This window comes from Notamacropus eugenii, chromosome 6, assembly GCF_028372415.1.
Source record: "Notamacropus eugenii isolate mMacEug1 chromosome 6, mMacEug1.pri_v2, whole genome shotgun sequence".
Classification (NCBI taxonomy): Eukaryota; Metazoa; Chordata; class Mammalia; order Diprotodontia; family Macropodidae; genus Notamacropus; species Notamacropus eugenii.
Genome location: NC_092877.1, coordinates 62887479 through 62904696, shown reverse-complemented (window position 1 = coordinate 62904696; position 17218 = coordinate 62887479). Strand labels below are relative to the sequence as shown.

Genomic DNA, 17218 nt, shown 5'->3' with positions numbered 1-17218 from the left:
AAGTTTCCTATGAGGGAGCCAGGCCAAAAATTATTATTACCACTCTACAGATGAGGAAACCGAATCTCAAAGAGGTTGAGTGGTTTGCCCACTATCACACAGTCAGTAAAAAGAACCAGGACTCAAACCAAAATTTCTTTTTCTCGAAATCCCCTACACTTTCCCTGACATCCTGCAACCATCCAAGAAAGAGGCATGGTCAGGGTTTAACTTGATACCTTAAGATGTTAGAAACTCCAAGAATTTGAATCAGGAAACTACGTTTACAAACTAGAAGGAACTTCTCATTGTTTTAGATTCAGTACAGTTTCTAAATTCCCAATCACTAAATTCCAGTAAGTGAAAACATCACGTGAAAATCCATTTATCAAAAATGTTATTGCTTCTTTGACAAATAGATATTGAAAAATCCAGACCTCTAATATGAAGTGTCCATGATGGATCACTTCTCTCATCACTCAAAGAATATCTGTTACCCTGCCGTGATCATAAATGCAACAAGTTCAAATAGTAACATCTCCCCAAGAGACTTAGAAAGAATGTTTTTAATGAATTTCTTTGGGCTGTAGGAACAACTCCCTCTCTGCTGCTTTGCCACAGAATATATCTTCAAAGCAATTTAGATTCACTGGGCCAGTGTGACCTATAATGGCAAGAGCTTTGGATTTGAGATCAGAGTGCCTGAACCTGATCTCAGCTATACCTCTCAGTAGCTTCAATGTAGGCGGTCTTTTACTATCTCTGGATTCAGTTTCTTAACCTATTAAAAAAAAAAGATTAGAATTAATGAGGATTAAAGTTCCTTTTCATTCATGGAACTACATGAACTACATGAAACTACAGTTCCATGTTCTAAGATCCTTCCCGGCTTTAAAAATGTTCGACAGTTTTGTTAATCACTGTCTCCTTTCTGGGGGGACAGCTAGGTGGCAAAGTAGATAGAGTGTCAGTCTTGGAATCAGAAAGAGTCACCTTCCTGAGTTCAAATCTAGACTCAGACACTAGCTGTGTGACCCTGAACAAGTTAAGTGACTTGTTTGCCTCAGTTTCCTCATCTGTAAATGAGCTAGAGTAGGAAATGTCAAACCTCTATAGTACCTTTGCCAAGAAAATTCCAAATGGGATAGTAACGAGATGTGCATGACACAACCACAACAAACACCTCCTTTTTTGAGAGCAGAAATATCCCTTATGGAGTCACAAATTTAAATTGTTTTCATTACTTTGAGTTCTCCTATGAAGGCAGCATTGAGGAGTTAGAAGCCTGAGTATGAGCCCTGGTTCTGCCATTTATTCACTTTGAAATCTTAGACAGGTCCCCTCAAAGCTCTATGTCTGTTTCTTTATTTGTAAAGTTAAGGGGTTAAACTAAATGCTCTCCTAAGACCCCTTCCAACTCTACATCCTGTGGAGCTTTGGATTGGGAACAAATTACTTTTCCGATCTTCAGTTTCCTAATCTTAAAAACTGGAATTATACTCCCTGTACAATCTACCTCACAAGTTTATTAGGAGAATCCAATGAGAAAATGAATGTGAAAATGATTTGCAACTGTTAAAACCCCTCTTGACACTAAAAAGATATCAAGGAAAATTTATTGCAGCGGAGTTCAGAGGAATGGAACACTTTGGTCCCACCCTCTTTTCAGGAGGAGGGAGCCCTGAATTACAAATGCGAGATGAGCTATATACCATTAGTTCAAGACAGATCCTCCCACCAGGAGAGGGATTAGTCCATTCTCCATTAGGTCACCATCTTCTCTACCTGCCCATTACACAGCCACCCTTGCTGTGATCCCCCCTCCCAAACATGCTTTAATATAGGGCCCATGATCAGAAAATGGAGGGATAATTTTATGCAGGGTATGTCTGCTTATATGCATGAGGTTCATAAGCAAGCACAGTGAAGAAAAACTTTCTCCAGGTTATTCTAGGTCATTTTCCTTACGGTTCAGGCCAGTTTCAGGCCTGGACCATCTTATCAAAAAATTTGTAACTTTCTGAAGGCCACTGCCTGTCTCCTGATTGGTTGAGTCTACCTGCAGTCTGCTGGCTTTCTTATTATCTGACTTATTCTTGATGACTTCATCCACTATTAACTTCTGTAGAAACTTCAGTTTTTGCTGTCTCTCACAGCAACCTAAGATGCTAAATAATGAAGTAAATAGAAGTTTCAGAACCAGAAAACTGGTTCAAATCTTGGCTCCACCACTTCCTTGCTGTGTGGCTCTGGGGGAGTCATTTAATTCACTAGTCCTCAGTTTTCTTATCTTTAAAATGGAGATACTCTAATACTCCAATGGGTCTGTGGCCTGTTCAATTTGAGATTGACTCCCAATGACATAGGCTGCCATTAACAATAACAGTTAACAATAATCACAGTAGTATCATTGATCTAGAGCTTTAAAGTCTATAAAGTATTTTTCATATGTTACCTCAGTTAATCCTTAAAACAACCCTATGTGATAGATGTGATGAGTCTCCATTTTACGAATGAAGAAACAGACTGAGCAGGGCTAATTGCCTTGTATGTGGTCCTACAACTACTAAATGTCTGAGACAGAAATCAAAGGCAAGTCTTCCTGACTTCAACTACAACCACTCTGTCCATTCCATCACGGATCCATATCTTCCCATAAATTCCCAACAATTAGTTCACCCAACTTACTGGGGTCCTCACACAAGGTCTCTTGATGTCCCATTACTGCTGGAACTCCTAGACTGCCTACCCATCATCTCTTGTTCTTGACTGGTTCATCTCTTTTCTGGTCAATGACATCCTTTATATTACTTCTCTCTTATAATGTGTTGTAGCCTGATCCCTGGGTATCTCATTAAAATGAGAGTCATTTAAAAATCATTATAAAAATAGCAAATTTTATCCAACATTTACACAATACTTTAAAGTTTGCAGAGGGTTATAGGTATATCAATATAGATATAGATCCCATTTGACGATATAATAATACACTACAACACCGATAATAATAATACATGCCTCACAGGGCTGTAGTAAGGAAAGTGCTTTGAAAATTTAACTGACTATAGAAATATGACTTATTATTAATTTTATTCTCTAGGAATGTTGCATCTTAAGATAGATCCCTTCTAAGAATATAGTAAATCAGTAGAGTTTATTGTTCTCGATTGTGCCTAGCACTGTGTGAGGCACTTAGTTTTATTTCTGGAGTCTGACATTTTAGGCAATATAGATTTAACAGAGAGAAGGATGAACTGGGAATCAAGATTCCAAAAACAGCTCTGTAATGACTCACTGGAGGATATATGGCCTTAACCTCTGGAACCTTAATTTCCTGATCAATAAAATGGGAAATCTACCTCAAAGGGCTATAGTGAAGATTAAACATGCAAGGGCTTTCTAAACTGTAAAACACACATGAGGGATTATATATTGGCCCCACATTTTGATGATGGTGGCAGAGAAAAAAGGCAGGCTCTGGTACCTCATTATCATTGGCCTGCTGAGTGTTAAATACAGATCACAGAATATCAAAAGTATCTTAGAGCTTCTCCACGGGCAATATCTTTGATCTTTGACTACCAACACTACATAGGGCTTTGAGTCTCTGTGCTTCCTTCACATATCCCTTCTGCTCTTGTATTAGAGTCCCAGGGGAAAAGTTGGGTTGGGGGTGGGGAGGTCATTGTTTTGAGAGAAAGGGAGAAATCCCAAGCTAGGAAACCCATAACCACACAGATCATTGGTTTTCAGAGCCTTCTATAAGACAAGATTCTTTTAATATAATTAGGATTATACATAGGGTCCCCAGAGGTCAGCAAATCCAACCCTTTCACTCTGGGAATGATGAAACTGAGAGTGGTAGAAATTCAGTGAGTTTGCCCAGGATTACAAAGCTAACGTGTAGCAGAACCAGAAATTGAATACAAGTCCATTGCTTCCCAGTCTGGTACTATGCTACCTTGCTTATCTGGGCTGAAAAAATGTTAGGGAGCTGGAAGGGACCCCAGGGGCCAACCCTTTCATTTTACTGAAAAAGAAACTCAGAGCCAGGAAGGCCAAGCCCTGGACCAAGGGCCACAAAGCTAACAAGTTGCCAGAAATTAAACCTAGGCTCTCTGACTCCAAACCCAGTGCTCCTTCCAATATACCCTATTGCCCAGCAGAAAAGAATCATAATTCTTAATTTAACTTTACCTAGAATAGATGTTTCAGAGTCCTTCTTTCTGCATTCTGACAATGTGTTTATTATAAGAAATTCATTAATTCATTCAACAGACAAGATCCTAGACCTACAGTGATAATTATTAAGCGGTCCCAATTTTCAAGGAGCATATACTCTATTGGGGAGGGACAATATAAAGATAGATAAATCTGGAATATATACAAAGTCAATAAATAGTAATTTGGGGGAATCTCATCAGTCAGGTTTTTTTGTAGCGAGTGGGGGTCCTAGCTTGGGGAGAAGGTAGCTCTTGAGTTGAGATTTGAAAGAAGGGAGGGATGCTGAAGCTTAACTAGTGAGTAACAGGCATGAGGGACAGCCTAGGTAAAGGCACTGAGAGAGGAAATGGAATGGTGTCATGTATAAAGAGTAAGAGATAGGCCAGTCTTACTAGAATTCAGAGTTCATTAAACAGACTGATGTACCGTAAGCCTAGATGTTGAGGAGGAGGATTCCACATAGGAAAAGGAAATTTCAACTCTAAGGATCTATCCTATTCTTTAAGACAAGGTTCCAATACGGTGACCAGGAAAATTATGTTTAGAGCTAGGAGGATTCTTAAAAGGCCATCTAATCCAGCCCCTTCATTCTTTTGTTGTCATTCAGTCTTTTGTCAGCTATGTCCAACTCTTCAGTGAGCCCATTCGAGGTTTTCTTGGCAGAGATATTGGAGTTGGTTTGCCATTTCCTTCTCCAGTTGACTTTACAGATGAGGAAACTGAAGCAAACAGAGTTAAGTGACTTGCCCAGAGTCACACAGCTAGTAAGTGTCTCAGGTCTGATTTGAACTCAGAGAGATGAGTGTTCCTAATTCCAGGGCTAGTGTTCTGCATCACCTACCTGCCCCTTATTTTACCAATGAGGAAATTTAAACCCATAGAAATCAATAAGCAAATATGTCTCATAAGCAATATAACCCAGTGGATAGGGCACTGGATTTTTTTTTTAATCAGGAAGCCCTGGATTCAAATTCTGCCTCAGATACTTACTAACTATATCTCAGTTTCTTCATCTATTAAGTGAGTGTCAACTTGATGACTATTGAGCTTCCTTCCAGCTCTAAACCTATGATCTCTAAATTCCTTTCCAGATTTAAATCTTAACTTCCCTGTTTTTAGAACTATGGAATATTTGAGCAGAAAGGGACCCTAGAATATAGAGCACAAATACCAGAGTTTGAAGAGACCTTAGATATCATCCCATCCAACACCCTCACTTTACTGATGAGGGGGCTAAGGCTCAGAAAGGAAGGGAGAAAAGAAACCAGAGCTTTCCTAGACAAAGCCTTTTACTAGGCAGTCTTGACTTTAATTACTCTCTAGTTCAGGCACCAACAGCCTTATTATGATTTTTCATCGCTGTCTCACTCCACTCTTCCCATTTTCTTCTTTAACAAAACAATCCTGACACTGGCAGCTGGATTCAAGCTCCTCAGTCAGCATGACCCACGACAGCTGCCATGTAAAGTACTTTAACATGAATGGCTCTGTGTAAAACCAAGCTCTTCGCTCCATGCAAAAACAGAATAGCTTTTGAGCAATCAGAACAAGTTGTGGTCTCTGTTTAGGGCTGATTTACATCTAGAAATCAACTGTATCAATTGCAGTCAGCCAGACAGCTGCAGTCTTGTCAGTCGGCTATGTCTGCCTTGCCTTCCCGCTGTTACAGTAGTCGTTTTTCACCCTGTATGAGTTGACATTGAAGGTGTGAGAAAAAGGAGCCCTGCGATTCCCATGTGATTTGCTAGTCTAAAGTTCTAAAGTTTAAACTTCTGCATCTTTAAAACATGCCTCACACACACACACGCGCACGCACACACACACAGTCACACACGCACACACACTCACACACGCACACACACTCACACGCACACACACACTCACACACGCGCACACACACAATCACACAATCACACACGCACACACACTCACACACACACGCACACACTCACACACGCACGCACACACACACCACATTTCAGTCACAGTATCTTTCAAACCATCCCTCTGACACTCCATGGGCAAAACAGCAGGATGTTTGACTGAACTTTTGCCTTTCTAGTGGCCCTTCTCCAGCCACAGCCTTGGAAATCTCTTTTCAGCTTTGGATACCGTTGACCAACCCCCACTCCCTTTTCCAGGACACCCCGACCTCCTTCAGCTTTCAGGAAAATGCTATCTCCTAGCACTCCTCCTGTCTACCTGACCGCTCCTCATACCTGATCTCATTAACATCAAATCATTATCCATTTCCTGCCCCCAAGCCCTCTTGTATCCCAGGACTGTCTTGAAATTTTTTTCTTTCTTCCTTACCTTTTTCATCTCTCTCTCTCTCTCTCTCTCTCTCTCTCTCTCTCTCTCTCTCTCTCTCTCTCTCTCTCTCTCTCTCTCCCTCCCTCCCTCCCTCCCTCCCTCCCTCCCTCCCTCCCTCTCTCTCTCTCTCTCTCTCTCTCTCTCTCTCTCTCTCTCTCTCCCTCTCTCTCCCACCCCCCACCCTCCCCCGTTCCCTTTCTCTCCCTCCCTCCATATCTGTCTCTCTCTGTCTTTCTCAGTCTTTGTCTTCCTCCCTCCTCCCTTCTCTCTAGATAGAGATATACAGAGAAACAGAGATATATCCAGAGATAGGAGGGAAGAGAGAAATTCTAAAGAAGCAACGGATAGTTCCGGATCCCCATTGTCTCATTTGATCCCAGCACTTAGCACAAAGGCTGGCCCATAACAGGTAGCTTAATAAACATGTGTTGACTGATAGTTAAGTGAATGAGCCTTACAACAACCAAGTATGGGAAGCAGTGTGGCATTGCAGTAAGATCATTGGTCGTAGGGTAATAAATACTCTTTCTACCTGTGACAGTTAGTAGCTGTGTGATCCTGGACTAGGTCTTTAACCTCTCAGAGCTTCACTTTGGTCATTCTCCAAACATGAATGCCAGTACTTGAGAAAAGTGATTTATAAACCTTGGTGCTAGAAATGTGAATTATTAGATAAGTATCCACTTCTGACAGATGGAGAAACTGAGGCTTGGGTTGTTTAAAGTCTTCCCCAAGTATACAAAACCAGTAGGTAGGACAGACAGGACAAGAACCCAGTTCTTCTGACTGAACCTAATAATCTTTTTCCTCTTGGATCGCTTACAGCTCCAACATTTTATCATTCCCATTCTGCCTGGTTTGACAGTTTCATTTTGAAAACTATTTACACTTCCCCAAAGTGAATAACTAGGAGCTTTAAAACCATGGTGACAGGAGTGGGCATGATTTTTCTAATGAAGTTTGACATGGTGAACAAAATGTCAGAAGGAAAGATGAAGGTATTAAAATTCTCCCAAACGAATGAACTTGGACATCTTATATTTCTCATGATTAATTTCATTTCTGTCACCACCTTTTATAGCAGATCATAACTTTTTTCTCCAAGAAAATTATGGGAAAAATAACCTGGCTTTACTTTTATATAGCAGCTATAAATTTCTCCCCAGACCAAGGGCTGTTAATTTGGCAATGAAAATGTAATCAAAGATTTTAAGGACTTGGAATAATTTTGGCTTGATTATTATGAAATATTTTATGTAACCATATATTTCTTTCTCTTCCAGACAGATCAGTTTGAAGGATTTAAGTGATGTAAGTAGGCATCTCCTTCAGTACTATAAAAAATGGTAAAGGGGAACAAATTCTATATTATGAAAGCACATGCTTTTTCAATAGTCTAGATATCTGTAACTGAACTGATTTAAAGAGACCATACCATTACATGATAGAGACCTTTTCAAGTAAAGAGAGAATATATCTTTCAATGTCACAGAACTTTCACCAGCAAGAGATACAGAAAATATACTGGAAACCTTAGTATGATGTTATTAGCATAGCATAAAACTCAATGTAAGTCATGGATTATATCATCTGTTGAGGGTTAGTATAGAGGCAGTGTACTTTAGTGGAAAGACCCTTGACCTTGGAGTCAGATGCTATGGGTCCAGTGTGGACTATATGACCTCAGACAAGTCCCAAGTCCTCTGTTACTATCTCTGTAAAATGAAGAGATTACATTAGAATATTTCCAGAGATTCATCCATCTCTAGCATTCTCTGATTCTATGAAATGAGGCACTTAATAGCGGCACCTTAATGAAGCATTTTGGGAAAGGTTGTCCTACAGTTTCCACAGTATGATAAAGACGGCCAAGAATTTTAATTATAATATCTGTGTTTCATCAAACTACAATTAATTTCCTTTTTTTATACATTATCCTGCATATATATATATGTATATATACATATATGTATATATATATGGTTGATAGAATTGTTTGTGTTTTGTCTCTCTTGTTGAACTGTGAGCTCCTCAAGGTCAGAGACTGTCTTTTCATTCTCTTTGTATCCCTAGCACTTAGCACAATGCCTGGCACATTGTAGACACTTAAAATAAATGCTTACTGATTGATTAATAGAAATTACTAGGAATAAAAAAAGGGAAGTCATTATCTCAGGGATACTTAACATATCATTGATCTTATCAGTGTAGCACTAGTTCGGCTGGTACATATCATAACACCCCAGTCCCTTTTTATCCCACATGCAAGTCTCGTCAATGTCTTTTTTGCAGAGCCTACATAGAGTATCTCACGAATGCACTGGGACTGATCCGTTCAATATTTCATGAATAGCAGTGCAATGGTTGGACTGTCCATTACTCATTCTCATAAGGATACTAAAACCCATCTCTTTTCCCAATCATATATAAACTTGACTATGTCTTTTATCCCACATCTCCCATATAAATAACCATTCAAACTATACTGCAGTCTACTTAGGTACCACTGTGTTTGCTTCCATTGCTCCTTAAGTCTCTTGTAATTTTGATTCTTTTGAGATCTATAACTCACAACTATAAGCAAATCACAAGGAGGGTATTTGCATTGAAAAGATTGGCTTTTGTAGCAGCAAGCAGGTTGCTACCACTGGAACCACTGTACAATTTTCCAAGGGCAGTACAATAGGCTTTCTTAATCCCATTCAATTGGGGCCCATATTACTGTCAATCTGCAAGACTGACAATATATCCAAGACACATTAATGTACTAATATTCTGGTATGCTATTGGATTCGTTCAATGAGTTATGCGACAACCTTCATAGCATAACCTGGGCAACATGGATTTTTATCCACTTTATTTTTCCACAGTGGATAACTAAGATTGTTTATTTTGAATGATGATAGATTTCACTGACTTCCAGGAACCATTCTGAGGTCAGACTGGTAAGGTTTTGCCTTATTTTTGCCTGGATCCAGGCTTCCCCTTCATTTTCTTACCATCCCAGTTTGGGTTAATATTTCCAACCCCCCTCATACCATAACCTTTGGTCAGGCCTGTGGGAAGAGGTGCCTAGCTCTAACCCTTCCTATCAATGATAATGATGAGGTTACATTTGGGGGCACAATTAGCCCCTAGAACCACCCTGGACTCTGATCAGAAAGCTGTTCCTTATCTTGCTAGACTCTGGTTTCCTTCTCATTTCTTGGCCATCTCCATACCACAGACAGGTTCCTCCCTCCCAGTTCCTGCCTCCCCCCTTCTTATGCCTTCTAGCTATCCTTTATGTGTTGGGGAACCTTTATTATGTTAAGAAGAGATCTTTATTAGAATGGAAATTCCTCGAGAGAAGAGACTGTCTAGCTTTCTTATATTAACATCCTCAGCATTTAGTGCAGTACCATCTAGCATTGAGGAAATACTGTAGTGTTCCCAGGACTTGATAAAATCAGCATAATGTTATGCCTGGATAGGAGCATCTAGAGAATTTCTCTAATAATAGAGACTCCATCTTCTTCTTGGACTTTTAATTTGGTATCTTAATCCCCCTCCCCTTTCTTTGGGGTTTATGGGCTAGATTTCCCTTCCTTCCTTCCTTTCTTCCTTCCTTCCTTCCTTCCTTCCTTCCTTCCTTCCTTCCTTCCTTCCTTCCTTCCTTCCTTCCTTTCTTCCTTCTTTCCTACTTCCCTTCCTCCCTTCCTTCTTCCCTTCCTTCCTTCTTTTCTTCTCTCCTTCCTTGTCATTCCCAAAACCTTAAACCCAGTGTACTCTGAAACCCATAGACTGGACAACAGTGGGCCCCTGCCCAAGCTCCAATTAATGACTGGCTTAGAGTGATTATCAATAGTAACAGTTTCTGTTTCCCTTCCAGCTTGACTTAGTTATTTTTTTCTTTGCCTGTTCACTCAGTGGGTGTTACCTCCCTCTAAGTGAGTGCCTGAAAAGGCTAGCCTAAGAAGGCCAAAGTCTCCCATTGCATCCTGGGCCATCTCCAGTCATCCTGAGGAATATCTGGTCACTGGACCCAGATGGCTCAGGAGGAGAAAGTGAGGTTGGTGACCTTGCACAGCCCTCCCTCACTGAAATCAAAGTCAAGTGCAAGTCATGTCATCATTTCTCTGATGGTGTGGTCTTCTCTGAAAACAGAGGATGAACACAACAACAACAAAGTAACTAGCTACAAATGTAAATGTACATAGACCCTGGCAAACACCTTAACTAAGCATATATATTAATAAAAAAAAAATCATGATGTCTCTCTTTAAAAAGTCTTGGGTCACAAGCTTTGGATGCAGAAAAACAATTGAGAAAATTCACCTCCCTCCCTTCTTTGCAGATAGGGGGAGATATGACTGCAAAATATTACACATGCTGTCATATAATTGGTGCTTTGATGACCCCATTTTATAGTTGAGGAAACTGAGGTAGACTGAATTTAAGTGACTTGCCTAGGGCCAAATGGCTACATAGCATCCAAAGCTCAATTTTATAATGTAATTAAGAAAGAAAATTATGAGGAATACAAATAAATCTGGGAAGATCTTTATGATCCATGGTATGAAAAAAAGCAGAATCAGAAAAATGGAGTACATGATAATTATAGGTCATATGATAAAAAGTGAATAATAATGATTCAACAAAAATTGTGATGAGTCCTTAGAGAGAGGGATTAGAAAAGTATGATCATACCTGGGTTGAGACCAATTAAATTAAACATTAAAAGTGAATAAGCAAGTTTAGTTGTTTATGTTGAAAATAAGTTATTTCTAATAAGGCAATAATTTTTGAAATGATATCATTGAATTTACAGCTTAAAAGAACTTTAGAACTATCTAGCCGAGCCTCCTCATCTTAGAGGTGAGAAAACTGAGGCCAGAGAAAGAGAATTACTTGTCCAAAGTCACATAGGGATAAATAAAATGGTCAGTCAATAAGCATTTATTAAGAATCTGTTATGTGCTAGACTTTGTGTTGAGCTCTGAGGATACAAAAAGACACAAAACACAATCCCTGATCTCAAGGAGCTTTTAGTCTGATGGGGAAGACATCAAACAAACAAGTATGTACAAACCAGCTATATACAGGATAAACAAGAAATGTTGAAAAGATGGAAAGCGTTGGAATTAGAAACGTTTGGGGAAAGGCTTCCTATAGTTGAGACTTAAAAGAAGTCAGGAAGCCATTAGGCAAAAATGAGGAGAGACAGCCAGACACAATGCCCAGAGTCAAGAGATGAAGTATCTTATTCACAGAACAGCAAGGAGACCCCCATGTCACTGGATCAAAGAGTGAATGTTGTGGAGTAAGGTGTAAGAAGACTAACTAGCAAGGTAAAGGCAAGGGAACTAGTTTATAAAGATCTCAGAATGCCAGAGGATGTGGCATTTGATCCTGGGGGCAATAGGGAGTCATTGGAGTTTAAAGGGGGGGATGACATAATCAAACCTACATCTTAAAAAAATCCCTTTGCTGACTGAATGGAGGATGGACTGGGGTGGGCAGAGAGTTAAGGTAAGTAGCTAACATCAAGTTGTTACAATTACTGCTGCTGTTTGTCCTTCGATCTTGAAGTTAACTCTGACATCAGGGAGGTGATGCCATGACATGTTAGTAAATTGGATTTAAGTGAAGGAAGATTGAGCAAAGTCATCAGCTTCACTTTCTCCTCCAGAGCCATCTGGGTTCAGTAGCCAGATATGGATAGGGAAAACTGGAGGTGTTCCAGGATGCAATGGGAGACATTGACCTTTCCAAGCTAAGGCTTTTAACAGGTCTCAGTTTGACTGAGGCAGCATCCATTCAATGATTGAGGTAAAGAATGGTCTTTAAACATGAAGTTTACTCTCATCACATTTGACTAAAGGAAGGAATAAAATGCACACTCATTTTGGTATGAAAACCTATCTTACAATACAGGAAAGTGGGGGAGAAGGGGATAAGCAGGGTGGGGGGGATGATGGAAGGTCGGGCAATGGGAGGAGGGAGCAATTTGAAGTTAACACTGTTGGGGAGGGACAGGATCAAAAGAGAGAATAGAAGCAATGGGGAGCAGGATAGGATGGAGGGAAATATAGTTAGTCTTACACAACACAACTATCATGGAAGTCATTTGCAAAATTACACAGATGTGGCCTATATTGAATTGCTTGCCTTCCCAAAGGGAATGGGTGGGGAGGGAGGGATGAAGAGAAGTTGGAACTCAAAGATTTAGGAACAACTGTCGAGTACTGTTCTTGCTACCAGGAAATAAGAAATACAGGTAAAGGGGTATAGAAAGTTATCTGGCCCTACAGGACAAAAGAGAGGATGGGGACAAGCGAAGGGAGGGATGATAGAAGAGAGGGCAGATTGGTGATAGGGGCAATTAGAATGCTCTGTGTTTTGGGGTGGGGGGAGGGGATAAGGAGGGGAGAAATGGGGAGAAAATTTGGAACCCAAAACTTTGTGAAAATGAATGTTAAAAGTTAAATAAATTAATTAAAAAAGAATGGTCTTTAAAAACAAATTAGATATGGGAAGTGAAGACCCTCAGAGTTTCTGGCCAAAACATACATGATTGTTATTTACATTCATTCTGAGTCAATCAGGACTCAGACAATGACCAAGTAGGACTTGGTCTGAGACCAGAAAGATTTGGGGTTAAGGTTAGTCTTTAAGAGAAAAAAAGACAAAAATAATAGTCATCCAAATATGAAGTAATGAGGACCTGTACCAGAGTGATGAGAAGAAGAAGAGGGTGTTAGAGAAGAAAAGAGGTTATTGGAGAAGTGTTGCAAAGGTGAAATCTATAGCCTTTGGTAACAGATTGGCTATGGGATGAAGGTGGAGGTGGAATGATGAGAAAATAGTGAGGAGCTGAAGATGACACCTAGGTTGAGAGCCCAAGAAACTGGGAGGATGGGGTTGCCCTCTACAGTTATAGGGAAGGAGGCAGAGAACATTGAGGGAGAAAGATAATGAGTTCAATTTTGGACATGTTGAGTTTAAGATGTCTATTGGACATCCAGTCTGAAATGTCTGAAAGGCAATTAGAGATGTGAGACTGGAGGTCAGCAGAGAGGTTAGGGGAGGATAGGTAGATCTGAGAATCATCAACATAGAGATAATAATGAAACCTATGGGAGCTGATCACCAAGTGAAGTAGTGTAGAAGAATAAGAGCAGAGGGCTCAGGGCAGAACCCCATAGGAGATCTCCAGTTAGAAAGTGTGATCTGGAGAAACATCCAATAAAGGAGACAGAGGAGAAGTCTGGTGGTTAGAGGGAGAACCGGGAGAGAATGGTACCCTGAAAAGCCTGGGAGAAGAGAGTATCAAGGAGGAGAGGGTGTGGAAAAATCAAGAAAGAGCATTGAGAAAAGGCATTTGGATTTGGCAAATGGTAACTGGAGAGAGCATTTGGGCGGAATGATGAGGTTTAAACCAGATTGTAGGGAGTTAGGAAGAGTGAGAGGAGAGAAAGTGCAGATGCCTACTGTAGATGGTCTTTTTGAGGAGTTTAACCACAAAGTTGAGAAGATACGATGGTACTTGCTTTCAATGGACTATGTGAAATTCATGGAGACTAAATTACTGGCCCATTATCATACAGCAAATATAGGGCATTTCCAACTATACAATATTCAATGAAATCAGTCTTTTGTTCAACCTCAGTAAATGTAAAATTAATCTTAATGACGGATGGCAAAGTATAAATAGCATTGTATAATAGCCTTGAAAATATCCTGCTGAGGCCTGTGTTACTTATTGAATCCAGTCTACAATTCCTATATTTAGAGCTGGAACAAATATGTTAGTATGGTGGTGTCAAACTCAAATAGAAGTGGAGGCCACACAATCATACAAAAGGATTCCTGCAATATTGTCTGAGAAAATCACATATTGATATTATATATTCCATTCTAAGACAGCTAGGTGATGCAGTGGGTAAAGTTCAAGGCCTGGAGACAGAAAGACTCACCTTTATAAGTTTGAATCTGGCCTCAGGCGCTTACAAACTGTGTGACCCTGGGCAAGTCACTTAACTCTGTTTGTCTCAGTTTTCTCATCTGTAAAATGATCTGAAGAAGAAAATGGAAAATCACTCCAGTATCTCTGCCAAGAAAACTCCGAATGGAGCCATGAAGAATCAGAAACAACTAAACACAACAATATTCCATTTTATTTTTATTATTTATTCAATTCTATATTCATTATTGCTTATTTAATATAATAAATTTATTGTTTATTTAATGTAATAATACATTTATTATTTTTCTTTTATTTGTAATTATTATATTATAATTTTCCAATTACATTTTAATCTGATTCCATGGCACTGGGGAGTGTTACAGGCTGTACATTTAATACCTCTGCTTCAAAGGTATCTTATGCAACCCCTTCATTTTATAGTTGAAATCCAGAGAAATTAATTGACTTAATTACTTAGCTAATAATTGGTAGATATAAGATTGGCACCCAGTTACTTTACCTGTAGAGCCAACACTGTTCCTGCTGAACTATGCTGAAGTTAAATGGTAAGATAGCTGGTATTCAGAAGATCAAAAACTAGAACCCAGCTCTTCCAAAGCCAAGTCTTACGCTCTTACCACTACAAAAGAGCAAGGTTATGTCAAAGATATTTGCATTCCAGTTTATAATATGAAACTTACTTCAAGGAAAGGAATTTCCTTTGAGGGTTTTTTTTTACCTGATCTGCATTTAAAATTTTTTTTAAATTTCATCCATGTGGAGGACTCCAAGCCTAAGGTTACAAATTCTAAATGAAAGTACATGTCAATTATGGAGCATTTAGAAACCCTAAGGTGCCCAATTAATGATTGTCAGAAAGGAAATACCAGGAATCAAAATGACTAACCCACTTTTCTTCCCAAAGTATTCTTTCTTAACCAGGACAATATGTGTGGGCCAGTTTGGTCTGAATTCTTTTTCTCATATTGAATTTTATTTTGCTATTTCTATTCTGAAATTCCTATTATTGAATGGTATTTCTATTACCTATATATTTTCAAATTTCTATTATTGAATGTTCTGGGAATTTTTGTTTATGAGTCATTCAGCATCATTGTTCTGATTCTTTCTATACAGGTGCATCAAGGAGATAAAGGTACATTCACTATATTATTTGAGTACAATATTTCTTACATTGCTATACTTGGATTATTAGTGCTTCAGATTAAGGAATTCTACTCATTATTTTAATCACAGAAGAACCTGTATATGTGTGTCACTTTGTCTTTGCTTCCCTGGGGCTCAGTGTGTAGCCAACTCTAATCTATGGAAAAAAGAGTTGATAGACAAAATTAAAATTTACCCATATCCCAAAACCCATTAGTTTCAACTTTGTGTTAACACAATTTTTTTTCACCAGAGCTAAAATCAAGAATCATCAGACCCCAGCTCTTCCCTTCCTACCTATAAACAGTTTGGTCACATCCAAATGTTTACCTTCAGAGCCTCCAGCTCCAGGGGCTCTTTTCCTTGGCTTTAGACAGTTTCCAGACTAGTGTTCTACTACACTTTTGATCCTCACAGAGATATGTGGTCCTTTTGTTGTCAATAGGTTAGATTTTAAATCATATTCTATCCAGAAAATTAAAGTAGTGATAGTTGGGTAGAGTCAGGAAGGGTGGATAATGTGGAGTTGGGAGGAGATATGTGTGTGTGTGCGCATGTATAAGCAAGCACCCAAACATACACAGGATGACCTGCTATCACAGATTCTTTGATCTGCTTTTCTAAAAGGAAAGCAACGTTTAAGGGATTAACAATCACTTTAATCAAGCACATATTTATCATTCACTTAGTTCAGGGAAAAAAATCAGCACCCCGAACTTCAGAGAAAATACAGAGAAATCTAAATCAACAGACAGGGCTTCCAACTGTCTGACAGTAAGCAATACATACATCACACATCAACAGATGCAACTGCCTGACCATACATACATAGTTACTAGAGAGAGAAGCACCAACATCTGAGTTTTCAAAGCCAGGCTCTTTAGTGGCTTCCCAGAGTCTCATCTGGCCAAACAAAACACTTCTAGTCAATAAGTCCCAAAGTAAAACCTCACCCTCGGAGTATTTATGTATTTTTTAGAGCCAAAGGGTATCACAACCCTTGAGAACCAGTCCCTCATTAGATACTTAACAAAAGGTGTGGGCCTTCGTACAAATCTTCCCAGGCCCATTAATGGGTGGGGAAGATCTTCCCATTAAGAAGCTACTACCAATAAACAAAAAGGCATTGTCAATACAGTGCATTGGGGGGGGGGGGGGGTGGATTGGGGGCGGTTTGCATAGAAATAGTGTGGGGAAAGTGGACAAATAGCTGACTTGACTCCTGAACAATAGGATAAAATCAAACCTGTGGCATCCTCACTAAAGATAACATGCTAGCCAACTCTCCATGGGACAGAGGTTAGTTGTTGCTATCTTCCTTCCCATTATATATGAGGGTCAAAGGTAGCTTCCCACCACTGCTAGGCTTCTACAAATAAATTTCTCTCCCACCCCTTGCTTGCAAGAATCTACACACAAGAACTATCTCCCTCTCTTCCTCTAATCACATGAGATGAACAGGATCAGAGACTTCCATAAAATCACTTCCATAAAATCATTTGAAAGAGATCAAATAGGCTATCTATTCCAATTTTATTATTTATAATTCTAATTTATCATTATTATTATTTCCAACCTGAACAAGGA

General features: G+C 39.4%; 1 protein-coding gene across 1 annotated transcript in view; it reads left to right on the top strand.

Annotated features, from left to right (window-relative positions):
* The window catches only part of CLNK (cytokine dependent hematopoietic cell linker), a 104868-nt gene that overhangs the window by 32293 nt on the left and 55357 nt on the right, over positions 1–17218 (top strand). Inside the window, exons 9-10 of the mRNA XM_072621423.1 lie at positions 7800–7827; positions 15602–15620. Coding sequence (XP_072477524.1) covers positions 7800–7827; positions 15602–15620 — 47 coding nt within the window. The remainder of the gene's footprint in view (positions 1–7799; positions 7828–15601; positions 15621–17218) is intronic.